The sequence below is a fragment of the Ambystoma mexicanum genome, chromosome 4p (assembly GCF_040938575.1).
Source record: "Ambystoma mexicanum isolate Mex_15411 chromosome 4p, UKY_AmexF1_1, whole genome shotgun sequence".
Lineage (NCBI taxonomy): Eukaryota > Metazoa > Chordata > Amphibia > Caudata > Ambystomatidae > Ambystoma > Ambystoma mexicanum.
The window spans coordinates 1,272,849,366-1,272,868,300 of NC_090927.1; the positions used below are offsets into that span (position 1 = coordinate 1,272,849,366).

The 18,935-nt window shown below is 45.0% G+C and overlaps 1 protein-coding gene across 3 annotated transcripts in view; it reads right to left on the bottom strand.

The window, feature by feature from the left end:
- Positions 1 to 18,935, bottom strand: part of SMOC2 (SPARC related modular calcium binding 2) — an 884,027-nt gene that overhangs the window by 104,149 nt on the left and 760,943 nt on the right. For all 3 annotated transcript variants that reach the window (XM_069606961.1, XM_069606960.1, XM_069606962.1), the window contains exon 10: positions 4,299 to 4,401. In XM_069606961.1, the coding sequence (XP_069463062.1) occupies positions 4,299 to 4,401 (103 nt within the window). The remainder of the gene's footprint in view (positions 1 to 4,298; positions 4,402 to 18,935) is intronic.

Sequence of the window (18,935 nt, forward strand, 5' to 3'; positions counted from 1 at the left end):
ATCACATTATCATCTTCCACTTACCACCGACCAAACCCCACACTGCTCCTACCATAGCTTCAGCCATTCCCACTAGGAACAAAAAAGACATCACTAAGGATAAACTCCTCCCTCTCATCCTTCCCATCCTGAAAAAATGCGTGTCCCAACATAACGACCCCACAGCTCTAGTAGACATCTTCAATCAAACACTGCTCAAAGCCATTGACAATATAGCACCACTCAAACTACGGAAAGCCAAACAACAGGCCCACCTGAACTCTTGGTTCACACCGCAGCTAAGAATTCTACGAAAAGAAAAACGTAAGGCTGAATCACTTTGGAAGAGTCACCCTTGTGACCTTAACAAAGATCGCCTCATCATTACTACCCATAACTACAAAGAAGCGATTCTACAAGCCAAAAAGGAGACCTATAACCAACGCATCGTTCAAGCGAAATCCAACACTAAGGAATTATTTAAAATCCTTAAAGAATTGGAATCACTATCCCCGGCGCCTGACACCTGCACTAAAGACATCAAATGGTGCAATAACATCCAAAACGCCCTCCTCACCAAAATTACCACTTTGCAATCTAAAATTAACGCCAAACAAAATACCCTACTCTCCAACCCCCTCACCAAACCCTCCCATATTCCAACGGCCCCATTTACTCACACCCCTTTTAGTTTCACCCCACTCACCATCCTTGAGGTCGAAAACATCATTCGCAATCTAAAACCTTCCAACTGCCAAGGCGACTCCTGCCCAGCACCCATCATCAAGGAAGCAGCACACGACCTTGCTCCCTTTATAACTGCCTTCATTAACTCCTCTTTCCTAACAGGTATGGTACCTAACAACTTAGAGGACGCGTGGGTTATCCCCCTCCTAAAAGAACTGACACTAGACCCTGAAATACCAACTAACTATAGACCTATTACCACCATACCGTTCCTACTTAAAATACTCGACAGAGCAGCTTACTTGCAGATTCAGAATTACTTAGAAACTAATAACCTCCTTGGCTCAAGACAATCCGGCTTCAGACCTAAGCATAGGACTGAAACAGCTTTACTCGATCTCAAAACTCAAATTGATGACCTTAAAGACAACGGTAAATTGGCCCTTCTACTACTACTGGATCTATCAGCTGCCTTTGATTTGGTCAATCACCAAATACTATACAGGCATCTGAAGTCAGCGGCCCACTTCTCTGACAATGCATCCAATTGGATCAGGTCATTCCTTGACAATAGGCACATGAGAGTTTTCTCTCCTTCCGCATCGGCCGATCCCACACCAGTCCCGTGTGGAGTCCCGCAGGGTTCTTGCGTCTCCCCAACTCTTTACAATGTCTTCACCAAACCTTTATTTGACGTGCTTGACTATCTGGGTGTCACCTACACTAACTACGCTGATGACACCCAGATACTCATACCCATTACTGGTGACTACATTGCTGATTCCAAAGCCCTTAATGACATTTACCTTGTCATACAGGCGTGGATGGCCCAGCATGAACTGTGCCTCAACGATGACAAGACTGAGCTTCTCATCCTAGCCACACAACAGAGACTTAACAAACTAAGTCACCTGTTCGGCTCCTTCAACATTGATGGCAATCTGATTAAAGTATCCAAAGACACCAAAACTCTGGGTATATACTTGGACGCTTCCTTGACACTCACTAGACAAACCAATGCAGTGGCCTCCGCGTCTGCTTACACCTGCAAATTGATCTCAGGCTGCCGCCCTTTCCTCACGGCCCAGAACTGCATCACCTTGGCCAGGACCTTGTTCATGTCCAAATTGGACTACTGTAATGCATTGTACCAGGGCGCCAACCAGGGTAATATTAATAAACTCCAGATGACCCAAAATAATGCCATTAGAGCAGCCCTTATCATTCCCCGATCTGCCCACATCTCAGAAACCAGAAAGAACCTCAACTGGCTCTCAGTCGCCCAAAGGATCTCCTTGAAAGCACTGGCCCTCACCTACAAATGCATCAACCACCAGGCTCCCTCATACCTATCCTCGCGCTTCACTCATTATTCACCAGCACGAGCACTCAGATCTGTACAAAACCAAGGTCCTGCGATCCCCAGATTTAAGCTTCAATCTGCTGGAGGCGCCAGCTTCCCTGTCCTGGCAGCCAGGCTCTGGAACACCGTACCACTTCTGATCAGAACCCTACCTTCATTCAACCAATTCAAACACAAAGCCAAGCTTTGGTTAGTCACTTCCTACTAACAACTGCTCCTCCTTATTGAATGGGCCAGATGGGACCCTACTTGCACTGATGATCAATGTCTGATCTGTAACGCCTACTGTTTACTTGTTGCAATCGGTCAGGACTATTGTGATTATATGTAATGTACTGCTCCCTTACTTGTAAATATTATGTAATTGTTTGACTAAGATATGCGCCGGTTGCCCTTGGGCCTGGCCTGCGCTATATAAATAAAATAACTACAAAATAAATACAAATACAAATAGAGGGCTAGGCCTCCTCACCACGTTGAATGTTTGTGTTAGCTCGCCTGCCGACTATGGTCGTTCTTCATCCTTGAGATGTCCTGCTGATTTTGAGGATTCTTAAACTCCTTCCTTTAGAGAGCTATCTTAGATAGGGGGCATTGCAGAGCAGCCAACAAGATGTCTGCGCTCTGCTGAGCTTCAACACGGACCTTCACTTGCCTTATGCTACCAGCCCGAAAACCTATACACATTGCCCTGTAAACTTGAAACCTGTTCCTGCCATGTGGGTTTGAGTGCTCCCGAACACCCAACGAGCAAGCCAGACCAGGCCCCCCAGCTCCCTGCCCTGACAGCCTGCTGTGCAGGAGAGAGGCGGGGCACGTGTGGAGGATGAGGAGTGGCTCCTCGCTGCAGTGATGCATGGAGACTGTTCCTGCCCGAGAGCAGCAGACATTGCGATCCCCCGGGGTGTGTATCTCTGGTAAGACTGTGTCACCCCCACCCTCCCTCCCTACCTCCCGAGATCGTAACTACTAGTTGAGCGGGCTGCAAAGTACTCAGGAGCAGTGGAGAAGCCCCTTGAGGAGTGGAGGTGTTCTGATCAACCCGCGGGCGGGTTGGAGAAGTGTAGTGTCGCGCCGGCCCTTGAGGCGCTGAAGCATCCATTTTCTTCCGTTTGTGAAGCAGACTACCTTTTATCACCTTTAACCCTAGTGATCAGGGTCTTTCTCTTCTGGGGTGTCCTAGCATAGATGGACTAAAGTTTCAATTGTGCAGGTGGGGTGCTCTCTTTACACTGGTTTAGAGATGCTTAACATTACGAGTGACAGCCTCGTAGACGGTCCCTCCAAAATATTTGTTTATAGAGCAGCACATTGGGCCACACATAACCTTCATCTCTTTTAATAAACAGAGAGCGCAAAGTGTTTCTTGAACCTCTTTCAGGACAGGAATTTTATGCTCAGAATTCCTTAAAACATCTTGGTAAAGTGACATATATGTCCATAAACCATAAACATATGTGTATATGCTTGTTGCATATAATTGTTGCTGGCTTGTTCTGTCTTTTACATCCCAATGGAAGACATTGCTTTGGTTTTCCTTCACGTAATAGGAAAGCGCACCAAGAAGAGGAACAAGGTGAAATACTTATGATAAACCTTATTACTCCATGTACTAAAATTCCTCATCCCCATCATTATGCGTGTCCCACTCATCCCAGGGCAACTACCACCTTGGAGACTTGGGTAAGTACAAGGCATCAGGCTGTGCTGGAGGCTTCCTAGTGGATTCTTATTGGGAAGGATGTAGCTTATGCCTAAATCCTAAATTGAAGAATAAAGTGAGGAAAGTGTCCAATGGATATGCACAAGTGCCTGTTTAGCCTGGAGTCACACATTACTTAGAATGGGGCAAGGAAGGGTTGGACTCCAGGCAATGAGGGTATCTTACATAATTATTTCCCTTTTGTATCCTACCTATTCACTTAGATATTTATTTTGGTGATCAACCAATGGGCATGTCTATTTACTCATAGAAAAACATACGAAGCACATGTATCAAACCAAGAAACCACACCTTTTTAAACAGCATGATTGGTCAAACATGAACTATATACCCATGGGCTTCAGAATGAACTGGTAATGAAAAGGTCAAGAGCATATATGCAGAGTATTTAAAAAGGGGTAAGATCCATAGCGCCTTCTTGGATGAACTTTCAATAAAACTCAACAAATACATGCATTCACTGGCCTTTACAGTTGTGTGCCCTCCTTGAACTTGGAAGTGTTTGAATTATCCTGTAAAGGACGTCATTGGGAAGGAAGAGCATACCTGCTTGATGCAGACGATAGGTCGGACACCGCATGGACCATGTCTGTGGATAGCGCGTCCAGAACACTTGTCAGGAACTCGTGCTTCTTTGCCCCAGGACAGCCTAGAAACAATTCAGATATTGTGTCAGCAAAAAGACAAACTCACATAATTAGCAGCGCATTTGATTTGTCTACGCAGTTAGTTTGAATTTTCAAACAAGCAGGTGACATTGTTTTTAAAACCCCAAACCCCATGAAAGCAGTCCATCAATCGTCGTTATAGCACAATACAGGACACAAAGCACATTTCACGCTTGTAGTTTCCCATTAACACCATTATAACAGTGCTGTGAAGAAGTACACAGATTTAAGCTTCGCTCATTGAGAGGACTGGTGTCATCTGGCATCCCTGGAGTGAAGTCTGAAGAAAGTATCTGAATCTCTGGTCCTTCATCTATCAAAGCCCTCCTTGATCTCTCAAATGTTTAGATCGCTACATTGGCTGTCAGTCAAACAGAGGATTTAATTTCAAATGTTGTGCTTGGTCTTTGTATGTGTGCATGGTCCTTGCATGTTTGTATGGTCTTGAATCACCTTATCTTTCCGAGAGGATTCATGTTATACTCTTCGCCCTACCCAGAAACACCTGTTGGCTGTTGCTCCATCCTGCTTTATGCATCAAAGGGTTTATCTGTTCCATGCCCTCACCTATGGAACTCTCATCCTATTAGATTATGGATTCTTTCCTTTGTTCCGTAAAACACTTCAAACTATTTCTTACCCTTTTTTATTTTTATGCCGTAATAAATTCTTGCCAAGATGTGGTCTATTTCGCTCGGTTTTTGCACATTACAAATAAATAAATAAGTAAATAAATAACACAAATAAAATATATCAACAACAATTTAGAACATGTCAGTATTACATTTCTTATCACATTCAGCCTACAGTTCAACGGTTGTCACATGTTTCAATAAATGAACAGGTAGGACTGGGCATCAAAAGATGGCTTACAAATAGCCGGCATTTACCATTTGGTAGGTTAATGTCAAATGATACCAAAGAAATATGTTGGCCGTTTGAACAATTTAAACCCACCAGCGAACTGCAAAACACACTGCTGAGCCTCAGGGTTAAGTAGTCACGCACCACCTCGGTGAACACCAGCTGCCAGCGCGCCTTCCCACTCACATGTCTATTGCGCTTAGAAGATTTATGATGGTAGCCTGTTTACTGCCCTTAACAGATTGGTGAGGGGAGCATGCATACTGTGCTTGGAAGATGTATTGGGAAAGCTTGTCTATTGAACTTAAAATGCTCATGATGATAGCAACCAATGTTTCTGTTACTCAGATATGAGGGTGGCCTTGGCACTGCACTCTGAGGATTCGGGAGGGTGGTCTGTTTTGTGCCAAGAAGATGTATTGTGGCACCTACCTAGTGCGCCTAGAGGATTATAGCGGCAGCCTGTCCATTGCACGTGGAGGTGTCACAAGGGTTGTTTGTCTTACTGCACTTGGAGGATTCTTGAGGTGGTCAATGTTGAGGAAGATAATTGAGGATAGCCTTGCTGCTGTTCTTGAAGTGTCATGGGATAGCCTGTCTATTACACTTAGAAGGTTTCTAAGGTGAACCTGTCTATTATACAGAAGATCTGATAACAAAGCTACGTCTACGAGAAAGCTCCTTCCAAGCTTCAAGGTACAAACTCATGCACCACTTTGGTGGACACCTGCCGCAGGCAGGGCTAGCCACCCACATGCACTTGCTTCCATACCTCAGATAACACAATGTACAACACCTCTGCCATCAGAATGCAGCGACAACTTATGACAACAAATGTAGTCTAGCTGGACACATAATCGAGACTCTTGCACTTGTGCATTCTTCTGACCACCAGAGGACCCATCCAAATGGCTGACCTTCATGGGTAGCTTCACTGGAACTCGACCAGCCCCCCTGATTCCTTATCTTGCCCAAATGCACACACGCATTCCAATCCTCCGACAAAGCTCCCATATCTGGACTTTGGTCCCCAAGGGCGTTCCCAACACAAAGCGTGTTGAGGCCATACTAATGGGATACATGCGCTATATACATGACAAACTAATACGACAACTACTACTACTTCTTACTATTTTTTTCCCCAAATGTTTCACATGCTTGAAAGCGGATTCATGAAAAAAGCCTGCAGTTCGCGTTGCTACCCTCCCAATCTACTTCTGTGAACACATCCCAGGCGAGCGGAACTAAAAATATCCATCGTGGGGCTGCAGTAAATAAGATGTGAGATGAGAGGACATATATGAGAAGCACGCTGCACGCTCTTTTCTTACACGTCTTAGACACTTACAAACCTTCTTTCAAAATAAGCAACTGTGCAATAAAATAAACATGTCTAATTTGTTTGAAAGATGAAAAAAACATGTCTGCACGTCCTGCAATTAAATAAACAAATTCATGGAAAATTGCTCGGCTAGATCACATAGGTCCTTATGATTAATATCAGTATTATTAAAATCTCTTTTAAGAACTCGTTTTCTTACAGTGTCTTTGGATGACTTATAAGTGTTTACAGAAAGGTGATGCCAGCTAATATGAATGAAATCATGACTATGAAAAACAAAAGCTACATAAACATTTTCCTTCCAGCAGTAAAAGCAACATAGGGCATCAGGCTTAAACAGATACCCCCTGGTACTTTATACTTACTTGAACTAACAGGGTGACACAACTGTTTTGTGTAACAGCAACACAATGTTTGCCAAATACCTGCTAAAAAAGTGAGACAGCATTTGCAACTGCTTTAGGATTCCCAGCTTTATTGTAATGTGCTGCTTTCTAATGAGCCTCTGCCTCTTTTCCATACAAGACGTCGCCCTTTATGCCTAAAATAACCTGCCGCCTAATATGCAGTGTGTTGGTCTGTCGATAACAAGATGGAACCAATTTAACTGGTTGTGAATCTTTGTGTTATTTCCATTGCTCCGACTAGTTATATGGCGAATCACAGCAGTAAATACGATGGTCACCCACTCACAAATTCAGGTCCAACTAGTGATAGGGTAATTTAATATTTGCGTTTTTTTCATTACGTTTTGTTTCTTACATGTGAACAAAAAAAAACCTGAGTGATGACTACAAAACATATCAGTGAATGTGTGTCTTCTTTGCATTTATACTCACAATATTCATTGACGTTATACCTTTCAACATGTTTTTAAAACAGTAAGAAGCAGATTCCCATCAACCGTCCTCCATGCTCACTATTGTCCATCCAGGCAATCTTTGTGAGGGGAAATGTAGTATGCTAGTCTATGCCTGACCTGGTGCCATCTTTGTGAGGGGAAATTTATACTAGTCTATGCCTGACCTGGTGCCATCTTTGTGAGGGGAAATTTATACTAGTCTATGCCTGACCTGGTGCCATCTTTGTGAGGGGAAATGTAGTATGCTAGTCTATGCCTGACCTGGTGCCATCTTTGTGAGGGGAAATTTATACTAGTCTATGCCTGACCTGGTGCCATCTTTGTGAGGGGAAATGTAGTATGCTAGTCTATGCCTGACCTGGTGCCATCTTTGTGAGGGGAAATGTAGAATGCTAGTCTATGCCTGACCTGGTGCCATCTTTGCAAGGGGAAATGCATACTAGTCTATGCTTGATCTGGTGCCATCTGTGTGAGGGCAAATGTAGTATGCTAGACTATGCCTGACCTGGTGCCATCTTTGTGAGGGTTTCCAAGTTGCTTTCAAGTTACTATCTATCTGCATAGAGGCTGGCAAAAAACTCATCTGTAACTGCACATAAGTATTTCGTTTTTCTGAAATGTTGTCATCCAAATAAGGACACCCGTCTCCTTTACAAAGTAATTGCTTTCTAAGTTACCTGGAATTACCTACATGTCATTTGATTGGGTGGCATCTCCACTTAAAGTTGTAACTACTAATTCAACTTCTTCAATTGTATTCTACTTAGCGAAAGGTCCCTTGACATGTTTAGGGATTTGGGCGCGTTTGTGTGTTTTTGAAAGAAGGGTAGCGCAGGTGACACCAATAGTCTCAAGATCTACTACTCTTCTGTTCCTCTTCTCTTCACTACTTGCCAACTTCCCATTCTTTAATGAATTAAAAGGAGGCTGGGATTTTAATAGCATCTTGCTGGGTTACTCCAATTAGAACCACCTACCTCCTACTCCCTACAAGGTCTGTTTGCTTCCCTGTCAGAGTGAAAAGAAATGTAATGTGGCGTCTAAGAGATGTCCTCCTCCCTGTGTTAGACAAAGTACATTGTGACAATGGGAAGCTCTAGTCTTCATTGCTGCCTTTGTGGGTTTCAGGATGACCACATCTCTACATCATAAATCATTATTCGATTATGGGATGTAGGAGTCATTCACGAATGTTGCTGCAGGTTTTCCTAGAAAGCATGCGCCTGAATGACAATGCGTTTTTTAAGGGGTGTTTCCCATAGAAAAACGCTCTGTAGCTCTGTAAATCATGCCCTTTGTCTGCACAAGACCACGAGAGGAATTGTATGCAGCCTCGCCAGGAGGCTCTTCAGCAGCAAGCAAGTACTTAATCCCCCAGAAGGTGCTTGCATCTTCTCCAAACCTTGGATCCATCTTGAGGGCACGTCACTTACAGAGAATGATGGGCGCCTTCCAGAGAACAGCCTCTCTGAAGGTATTTCTGTGGTGAAAGTGCCTACATCGACCCGGGATGCTTAATTTCCTCAGTGTGACTGCGGGTGCTTGAAAAGAAGAGTGAACGTCAGAAAAACATGTGAAGCGTCGAAAAATCTTTTAGCAAAAATGCACCATCAGCAGCTGTTCAGACCATCAGTATCTGCCCGTCATACTTTTTGTGGCGGTATGGTGTATAGAAATTGGTAAATCTAGCAGTGTCAGTGACCTGTGTGCATACAAGAGATGTTGCGTCACATCCCCAGGCTTCTCAATGTGTTCAGCCCAGATTTCTCGACATTCTGATGTCCACCAAGGCCACACTGAGGAAAACTTGGAGGGAGGAAAGGAGATCTAATGGAACATTCTGGTTACGTCACTTGGGCCTGCGTTCACAATCATGTGTCTCGCCGGTGAACTGGCTGGTCAAACATCAAGGCAGGGGAGGGGTGCAGCAGGCAGCAATCCAAATCCTTGTAGTTTCACACTGTCCTCAGGAAGCATGGCAACTGGTTAATGTATTAGGAAGGGGTGGCATGCAGACCAGGCCAGCGGTTGGAAAATTGCAGCAACTTTAGAGGCACAGAGCAAGGTAGAAAAAATAGGCACAGAAGAAATGGGGTTATTCCCCAGGTCCTTGGGCAAGATGAAAACATTATGGTTCCACCAAGACTTGAGCGGCCAGAACCTACACAGCCACTGCCTGCAGCTTTCCAGCGCAACCTGTGTCTATCCTTTCGATTAGGTAGCTACTTTTCCGCCAGGCCTGGCCTCATCTCCACTTCATGGGGAAACTCCGCTAACAGCTGCTCACAGCAGAGAGCCATTGCCCAGCCGCCAGACATTCAAAGGTCTTTTCGCTGTTTGCTACGAGTTCTCGCCATCATCTGCCAGCACTACAGGTGGACTACTCTTTGTGGCTGAACAGCTTTGCAAAACTAACTTTCAGAAGTCGGCCAGCTCCTCCTACTCATCCTCGTCCCTGACTGAGATTTAATTGTACAGGTATATATCCCTCCCTACCGCCCCCCCCCCCTGCCTCCCGCAAGGTGGCAGCACACTGTGATGAATGACTTAATCTACGTCTATTACCCCGTCTTTATGTGGACCTAAGGTGCGAATACATATGGTGGCGTCCTGTAGCAAGAGGCTGTGACTTTGCATGTCTGAAAGTCAGGCCTAGCTCTGGTTCACCCACTAGATATAAATACAGATCTGAGGTAGTCACCTAATCGCCTGTGCCTCAACTCCATCCATTACATGTCAAATGAAAGCACAAGGTCCTCAAATAATTTAGTCTAAATGTGCATTTCTACCGGTACTAAAAGTGAAAGTTTAAGAATGGCGTGATATTCCTACCACAAATCAACTTGCAACAAAGCACTTCCCCAACTGTGATCTGCTGGTAAATTACTACCATTATTGACACTGCCAAATCTCTTTCATGCACCTGCCTTTTCTGCATGCATGATGGTGGTGGTGAATACTAGGTCTCACATACGGAGGAACATGGGCTTCAACACTGTGTCTTACTCAAGCTGAAAGGCTGCCCATCTCACATAATAAATGTAAAATAAAATAAATAAATAGTAGGCAGGGCAGCTGGCATTGAATGTGCTGACACTATGGCTGGAGCGTGGGATACAGCAGACTGCAATATTGGGGCCGGCACTTTGATGGCACAGAGGAAAGGTCATGGCTGCTGCATTCAAGCATGCTGAAGGTAGGGCCTGTGTTTGAAAGTGACATGACACAAGCTGTGGAAGGGGTTGTTTTCAAGGTCACAAGTTCCAGCTTGAGAGGAAAACAATCGCTCTAATATATTGACAGAAGGCCTAGTAAATGAATAGACGGCCGCAGAATTCTGTATTTCTTGAAGTTCCCCAATTACACAACGACTCACATTGCTTCTAACTTTAGCATCCTCAGCAGTGGAGTTAAGTCTGACGTAAGTAGGAACAGCAGTGCCATTAGGGATGATAGATTTTACATGCACCCACAGGTGTTGCTAGGTCTGGAAATGATCTGCGGCTACGCGACTGTTGGGACGGTCGGCAGTCGGGGCTAGCTAGCATTTTCATTGTAGCCCCTGAGCTTTTATCCAGGGCTACAACCAAAAGACCCAGGGCTATAGCCCCCTCAGCTCCCACCACTCCCCCAGTAATACCTTGACTTGCACCCATTCAGTGCAGGACCTGAAAAACATACACAGCAGCTTCCTATGCTGGGTCAACTACTCCCTCCTTGATGCCCTTCACAAGTTCAGCAGAAGCAACCAAACACAATCTCGGCAACAAATGAAAACAGGAGAACAGTTTATTTTCTTCATACTAGACTGAAAATTCATATGTAGCAGCAAGTGAAATGGGTGTCAGGCGTTTGTAGCAGAATAAACCCATCACAATGGAAAGATGGCACAAACACTTATGCCACCCCAGGTTCACTACTATTTAGGTGTCCCCTCCCACAGTGAGAAGCCAGGCGGTATGCGTGTAGACAAAATATGTCTTCTTCTGATGCTCTTCTCCTAGGAGCTGTCTAGGCAGACTCTGAGAGTTGCCTTATTTTCCAACCAGCTCTGGAGATATTCTGGTCTCCTATTTTGACCAACCAGGACAATTGAGACTATATACAGCACTCCATGGCTAGCCACACAGAGAAGAGCCTCTTTTCTTATATCACCCTGAGTGGGTGGGTGGCATGACTAGCTTTTCCCCGCTTGTTTTAGAGCTTTTCCTAAATCCAGCACGACCTGATTACTAATAAGGTCAGCACCCATGAATGCACGACACTACTGTTTTCCAGGTGACCCATAAGTTGGAACTGAGGTGATCTACAAGTTAGTAGTGCCTGCTTCCCAAATAATGATGTTTAAGTCTGAGTTTATACTTGATGCCGCGCTCAGGATACTCACAGCACTGTAAAATGTTGGCCTCTTTTTGGAAGCACTCACTCCAGAGGGAACCTTTCTTCTTGAGGTCATGAGAAGCCAGCTTCAGTGGTACTCAAAACTGAAAATAAATCTGCTCGACCGCACCTGCCGCAGTCTTTCCCTTCACCCCATTGCCTTTCACCACTTCTGCCTGACAACAGCCACCACTCCAAATGACCTTCAGAAGGCTGGACAGAGTGTCTATACAAACGAATTCACTATCATTTTAGATGATCCCGCGAGGAACGCTAAGCATTTCTTTTTGTCTCGTTATGCATTATGTTCCCCGGATGCTGACCTGGCAGATGGGAGATGCTGACCAGAACGGTGCGCATCTGAACATTTCAGACCGGAAAGTTTGAATTTGAGAGCATTTCCAGTGCAAACGTTGTGTCCTTTGTATGCAGTCCAACATGTATTGTGGCACAGGCAGATCTTCCCTCGCTGCCAATATCTAGGATATAAGAAACGATAATTGCGCAGATTTCTATGGCCATACATATATGCTTGTCCAAAGAAAGATAAGGTCATTGAGCCTCTTATCACTTATTTAACACCATCGGAATTGTTCTCAATGTCCCCATTATGAGATGTACTACGGCTATTATAACTGCCCTAAGCTCCATTTTGCTTCCTGTGGTAGTTTGCCTTTAAGAAACATGTCTATCTTGCTTTAAGGTAGAGAAAATAAGAACTACATGCTATCCAGATTTCAGACTTCCATATTTTAAGTTATCCTTTCCAGGTGGTATCACGCCAAATTCACATATTGAAATCCTATTTCAGAGCCCAAGTCCCACAAAAAGTCAGGGCCAAAAATGCTGGTTCAACAGGATCCCTGTGGTCTTAATTCATTCCTTTCATTTGAGAGTAGGCTGCTCGAAGGGCCGTTACTGCATCTGGCAAAACAGAACGCAAACGTCATGCATCACTTATGTGGAACACCGCCCATTGATCACTCGGAGCAGCTAGAGTTTGAGGGGACTGGCTGACACATAAAAAAGATTCCATTGCAAAATTACAGAAGCTTATATTTTGGAGATAGATTGCTTGAGCTTTGACTGCCAAGATTAAGATTTAGAATTTTCTGAAAAAGGGGTTTTACATGGTCTGTCACGATCCCACTCTCACGCAATGCGCGTCTTCAATATTCTATCATTAAGAGTCACTGTTTCCAGTGCATTCTGTGAGGGATACTCAGGCAGTTGCCAAAGAAATTTGATAATATAGTCAGATACATGCAATGCATGTTAATTTGATGCATAGCCCATGCAACCCATCAAACAACAACATGGGTAAGACATATGGCGAGACAGAGAAACCAAACCTAGCACGGAGCAGTGAGAACGAGGGGCAGGGTGGGTGGATGAATGGTGTTGAGGCGGACCTGAATTTTAGTGGCATCGGCTCATTTTGCAACCTGATAATCTGCTCCTTTACCTTGATGCTGGCGCTTTTGCATGTGTGTGCTCTAAATGCCGCGGCATGTCCGAACATCATTGACAGTGTATCAGTATTTCTTTCCATCGATGTAAAATAGTTTAATAAATTCACTTTTTTCTCAACAAAAAAAAGATGGAAAAAAGGGAATGGGAAATGGAATTTGTTTATTTAAAAAAGGAATTTGGTGAAATTCATCCTTTTAAAAACAAAATCCACAGAAAATCCCAAACCGTTACTTGCACTCTTATACTCTTGAAGAGGGGAGGGCTGGAGTAACATTATGACCTTTTGGTGATTCTAGTACGAGGAAGGAAAGGGGACACCCCGATGCTTGGTATGAAGAACTTGTGTCTGAAACTTGCTGAGAGCTCAGGCTATGTCGAGCACTTCTGTATAGCTTATGAAGTACCCAACAGCCCTGAGCTGTCTGTGGGCCGCGTCGCACCTGTCAGCCAGACCAACATATTTCCCACCAGCTCGATCTCTCTTGGGCACTTCAGGTCTGTTCCGTTGGTTCATGATGCTCCCTCATTTTGCGATTATGGCTGTCAGAAGCAGTGGGAACACAATATGGATGCCAAACCAGATGTCATTGAGTAGTTGACTTCCTGCCCCACTCAAACTCTTGGGTAGACATTCTTCCTTGCAGCCCCTCTATGTGGCATTGCATGCCCATACATGCCCAACCGAGGAGAAGTACCGGGAACTTTGGCAGGGTGTGGGGGGGGCAAACAGAAGGATTTGTGTTTTACAAAAACTAAGGCAGAGATAATTTATGGTGATGGTTTCAAAGGAGGATGATAGGTCTTGTCCATATTGCACGCAATTTGTCTATCATTTGCGGAGAGTAGGAATATATTAAAAGAATTATTGGAGTAATGAGACTAACAACTTAAAGTATGTGTCAAACAACCAAGGTGGCAGTAGACACTTGGAGCACCCCATTAATGGCAGTAGGCTTGAAACTGAATCCCCTACTTCACTCTTTAAGAAAGGAAGTATAACAGTTCAATGCCTGTCCTCTGACATCCATGCTTTCATTAGGGAGGGAATGGTCATCTGTGTCGTAAGCTACTCTACCATCTAAGAGGATAAGAATAGTGTAGTATTTTGGTAAAAGATTTTAGATTGTCCTGCATGGAACACATTGAGGTTTCGTTATTTGTCATAGAACAAGTCTAGTAAATCATTGTATTCTCTCAGTTGGATCATGATTACCTTCTCCAATATTTTAGCCAAACATTTGATGTTAGATATTGGTTGGGGGTTGTTGGATTTGTTAACATCTAGCAGTGTTTTTGAGGAAAGTGATGTGGCTTATTTGAAGGAACAATGGATTATTCCTATTGTGATGGAGACATTAGTTATGCTAGCTTTAGTCAAGGCTATTGAGGTTACAGACTCCATGAGTACATTTGTTTTGGTCTGGTAACCTTGTGCTTATAGTGCTGCAATGATGTTTGATATTCTGTTTCATATTGATTAGTTATGTTTTAACATCATTATAATCATTGTTTGTCAGCTGAAACGTGTTTCAACCCCTCCGGGTCTTTATCAAGGCTAGTATACTGGGGGTACACATGCAGTTCAAGTATTCTGGAGCCCACCAACCAGGGCACCTAAAGGAGAGCCTGAAGGAACTGACCAGATCTGCCCAACCAAGGGCCTCATAATGGGTATGAAAAAAAAAAAATGTAGCCCAGAATACTTACACAGCAGGTATACCTCCAGTATACTAGCCTTAATAAAGATCCTGAGCAGTCGAAACACGATATTCAAACATAACTAACCACTATTAAACGGAATATCAAGCGGCATTACTTCCCTATCAGTGCAAGGTTACTGGATCAAAACAAAATTTTACTATACTACGAGGTGTGGGCAACACCTCAACCACCGGCTATCTCGCAGCTCTATGAAACTAGCAGCACCCAAGAAACTCAAGTCGAGTCAAGATCTAGTGCCAAATAAACCCCTACTTCCAGACTCCATAAGGAGCCTAACAGGCCCTTCTTCTCCCGATGCTTTCATGCATTTCACTGTATCAACAACACTATTTGCGGTTACATGTTTAAAGTACGCGAGATAGGCTGTGTGCTCTAAGTCCTTGGCATAGTTCACTTTGGATGCTGGTTGACCGGTGGCGATGATCTTAAGGTTGTGGATTATGTTAGCAAAAAGGCCTGAAAGTTCAGGGTTTTGTGATCAAACATCTATAAAGGTTTGCTAGCAAGTGTCTGTGAGGGGATTATGTGTGTATTGGTCTGTGCAGGCTCACTCAGTTCTCAAACATTTTTAATCTGAGCATCTATTTAGTGCTAATGCTACTCTGCTGTGGAAGAACATTGGATTTGTATTTCTCTCTAACATGGTGTGTGTTACCCTCCTCATTGTTTTTAAAGGCAAGTTTATAGTCAGCAAATTAAGTTGTCCACTATTTATGTTCCACTTTTCTTGTGATAAAGCATCAAACAAGGAGAAACAAATTGTCTGTGTGGTCTGTTGAAATGTTTAAAATAAATAATGGAGCAAGTTTGAGAGTGTTGCTGCACTGCTAAAAAATGAAGGTGCTCTACCAGTTAAGAACCTGCAACCAACAAAATAGGGGGGAGAGAGGAATCCAGGTAAGGAGAGTGTGTTCTTTGATATCAGCTCTGGACATTTCAGTCCAATGATGTGACCAGATTCGTGACAGTGCCCAATCCACGGGTTTATTGAAATCCATACATGTCAGGAAGTGGCCGGTCACACTCTTCTTCATTATATTAATGTGGGTTGATAGTTATCATACTGAGAAGCATTCAGGCAAAGAAATGTGTGTGCATAGGGCTAACCACCACAATTGTGACGGTAACCAGTAGCATCTCTTTGCTGAAAGAGCTATTGCAGACTCAAGAAAACTGGACTGAACTGGAATAATACATGAGCAAACACATGCACACAAACACACACATGAACACATCATGGCATTTACAGCCGGGCGCAATGTCAAAGAATACATACCATAAAAAAGCAATGCCAATCACTGTCTATGAATACTAACTGTCTCGCTAATACTTATTTGTCTGTTTCTGTCGAGGTAACCGTGAATTTTCCACTTGTTCTTTCAAAAAAAAAAAAAACTTGAAATATTTCGCTGAGGAAGGATTTAGGCAGCCAAAACGTTATAGAGCATTGTCCAAACAAGTCAAACATGTTTTCTAAACTAGGCAAATAGCTGGGAATCCAGTAATGGTATCCATGTCACCTTGCACATGAACGTTATTGGGTTAAATGAGCTAACATCGAGAACACAGCTGCAAAGAAATGTCCTGCCACCTTATAGCCAAATAAATCCTTCCCTATTTGATCAGATGCGAGATCCTTTCTCTATGTCTTTAACAAGCTTTTGCATAGTAGTGATTGCAATGGAGCAGGTACATCCTTTCGGTGTGAAGTATGGTATGACGCCACACTCCTTGATCTTGACTTATTCTTTAAATGGCAGATATTAGAGGCGGTCTACCTTTGGCCGCAGACCTGTGTGCAGTAAAACACGAGCGGGAAAGAGAGTAGCAAAACAATTCTGGGGAAAGATATAGCGACGTAGACCAATGAAACACTGTAAACGCAGCATCAGAGGACCTAAGGGCACAGCTACACACGAGGGCCCTCATTACGACCCTGGCGGAAAGTGACTGACCGGACCGCCACAGCGTAAATAGCGTTTCCGCCATTGCACGATGGAGCAAAGTGCGGCCAATTCCGACCCATCGGGCACGAGCACCACGGCATGGCGGAAGTGCAAAGTCTGCGATGGTGGAAATGACCCCAAAACGGCCCACACCGCCGCCGTACGGCGCCCTAGGTGCAATACCGCCACCCATCATAGCGGACACCGCAGTGAGCGCCAACCGGAAAGTACGGTGACCGTAAATATACGGAAACGGAAGTAAAAACATGGGCCCGGAACGGGAAACAACACGCCGTACACCTATAAAACCACAAAATACACACAACCACTAAAAACACCACCCTGAGACACATCCCAACCCGTCATCCACCCTAGTGAAACCAAGAAAAATGGGAAAATTAGCGAAGAAAGCGTGCGACCGCAAGCGGCAGGTCCACTTCTCCCGTGAGGAACTCACCGTGCTTACAGAGACCCTCCAGGAGAATGCCGCCGCCGTCTTCTCCACGCAAATGACCAGGACGGCACTTGCGAACAAGAAGGCCATATGGGCCCTGGTGGCACAGCGGGTAAGTGCGGTGGGGACCGCACCCCGCAACCCACAGCAATGCAGGAAGCGGTGGGACGACCTGCGGATACGCGTCCGTAGCATACTTTCTGCCAAATGCAACATTGCCACAGCCACCGGGGGAGGATCGGAATCACCCATCAAGTTGACCCCCTGGGAAGAAATCTGTGCCTCCACCATTGGAATGGAGAGCATAGAGGGAGTCGGAGGGATGGAGAAAGGAGTGAAGACATCCGGAGAATCAGGTAGGTGGCCCAAATAAAACCATGCCAAATGCACAATGTCCAATCATGTGATTCACATGTGTCCACATAGCGCAACAGCAACACATGGCCAGGAGAACGTCCACACACATTGGCCTGATAGCGCACGTTAAAACTCACAATAAATACATAAATAATTAAAAACCCCAAAAACACCCACTACACGTGCAGCAGGCACACCCTAACTGCAGGCTGCCAAACAACTGCACCCTCACTCCACACACAAATGAAAGCACCTCCAAGGCCCCGACCCAAATCACCCTCAGGTACCACCCCAATGCATGTGATACATTGCCATTCCAATTCCCACAGACCCATTAATAACGCTCGCCCTCCTTTACTCCACCACAGGGTCCGATCCAAACGACGAGCTCCAGGACACCCCTACCAGCACACCTGCAAAGAGGGCCAAGACCGACGGCCAAAGACCCTCCACCTCAGCTGCACGCATCAAGACACGGCAGCAGCACATATCAAGTGGCAGCACACAGGAGGGAACATCAACAGGCACCCCAGCAGCCAGCATGCCCACAACAGCACCACCACAGGTCCCCCCAATGGATGCCACAGAAGGCACTGCCTCTGGTGGCAGCAGCACCATAGGTGACACCCCATTAATGGCAGCATGCTCCGACACAGAAGACGGGGATGTCGAAGCCAGATCCATCCATGACCTGTCCCAATCCCCCTGTCTGTTCCATCCCGTACACCATGAGGATACCACGCAGGGGCACCCACAAGACGACGACTGGCCATCCCCCACAAGCCCTGTGGCAGGGCAACATGAGGCGAACAGCCCCTCTGTGACACCACCGCAAATGGCCATGGCACAGCACAGGCAACAGTCCCTCGACCAGTTAATCGTGCAACAGCAGCAACTGGCCACGCTCCTCAAGGACCATGCCGATGGATGTGGGGGCACTAAGGCAGACATAGAAACATCAACTGAGACACTTAGGGCACAAATGGAGAGTAGCACCGAGAGCCTGAGAGTCCAAATGGAAAGTAGCACCGAGAGCCTGAGAGTCCAAATGGAGAGTAGCACCGAGAGCCTGAGAGTCCAAATGGAGAGAAGCACCGAGAGCCTCAGGGGGGAAC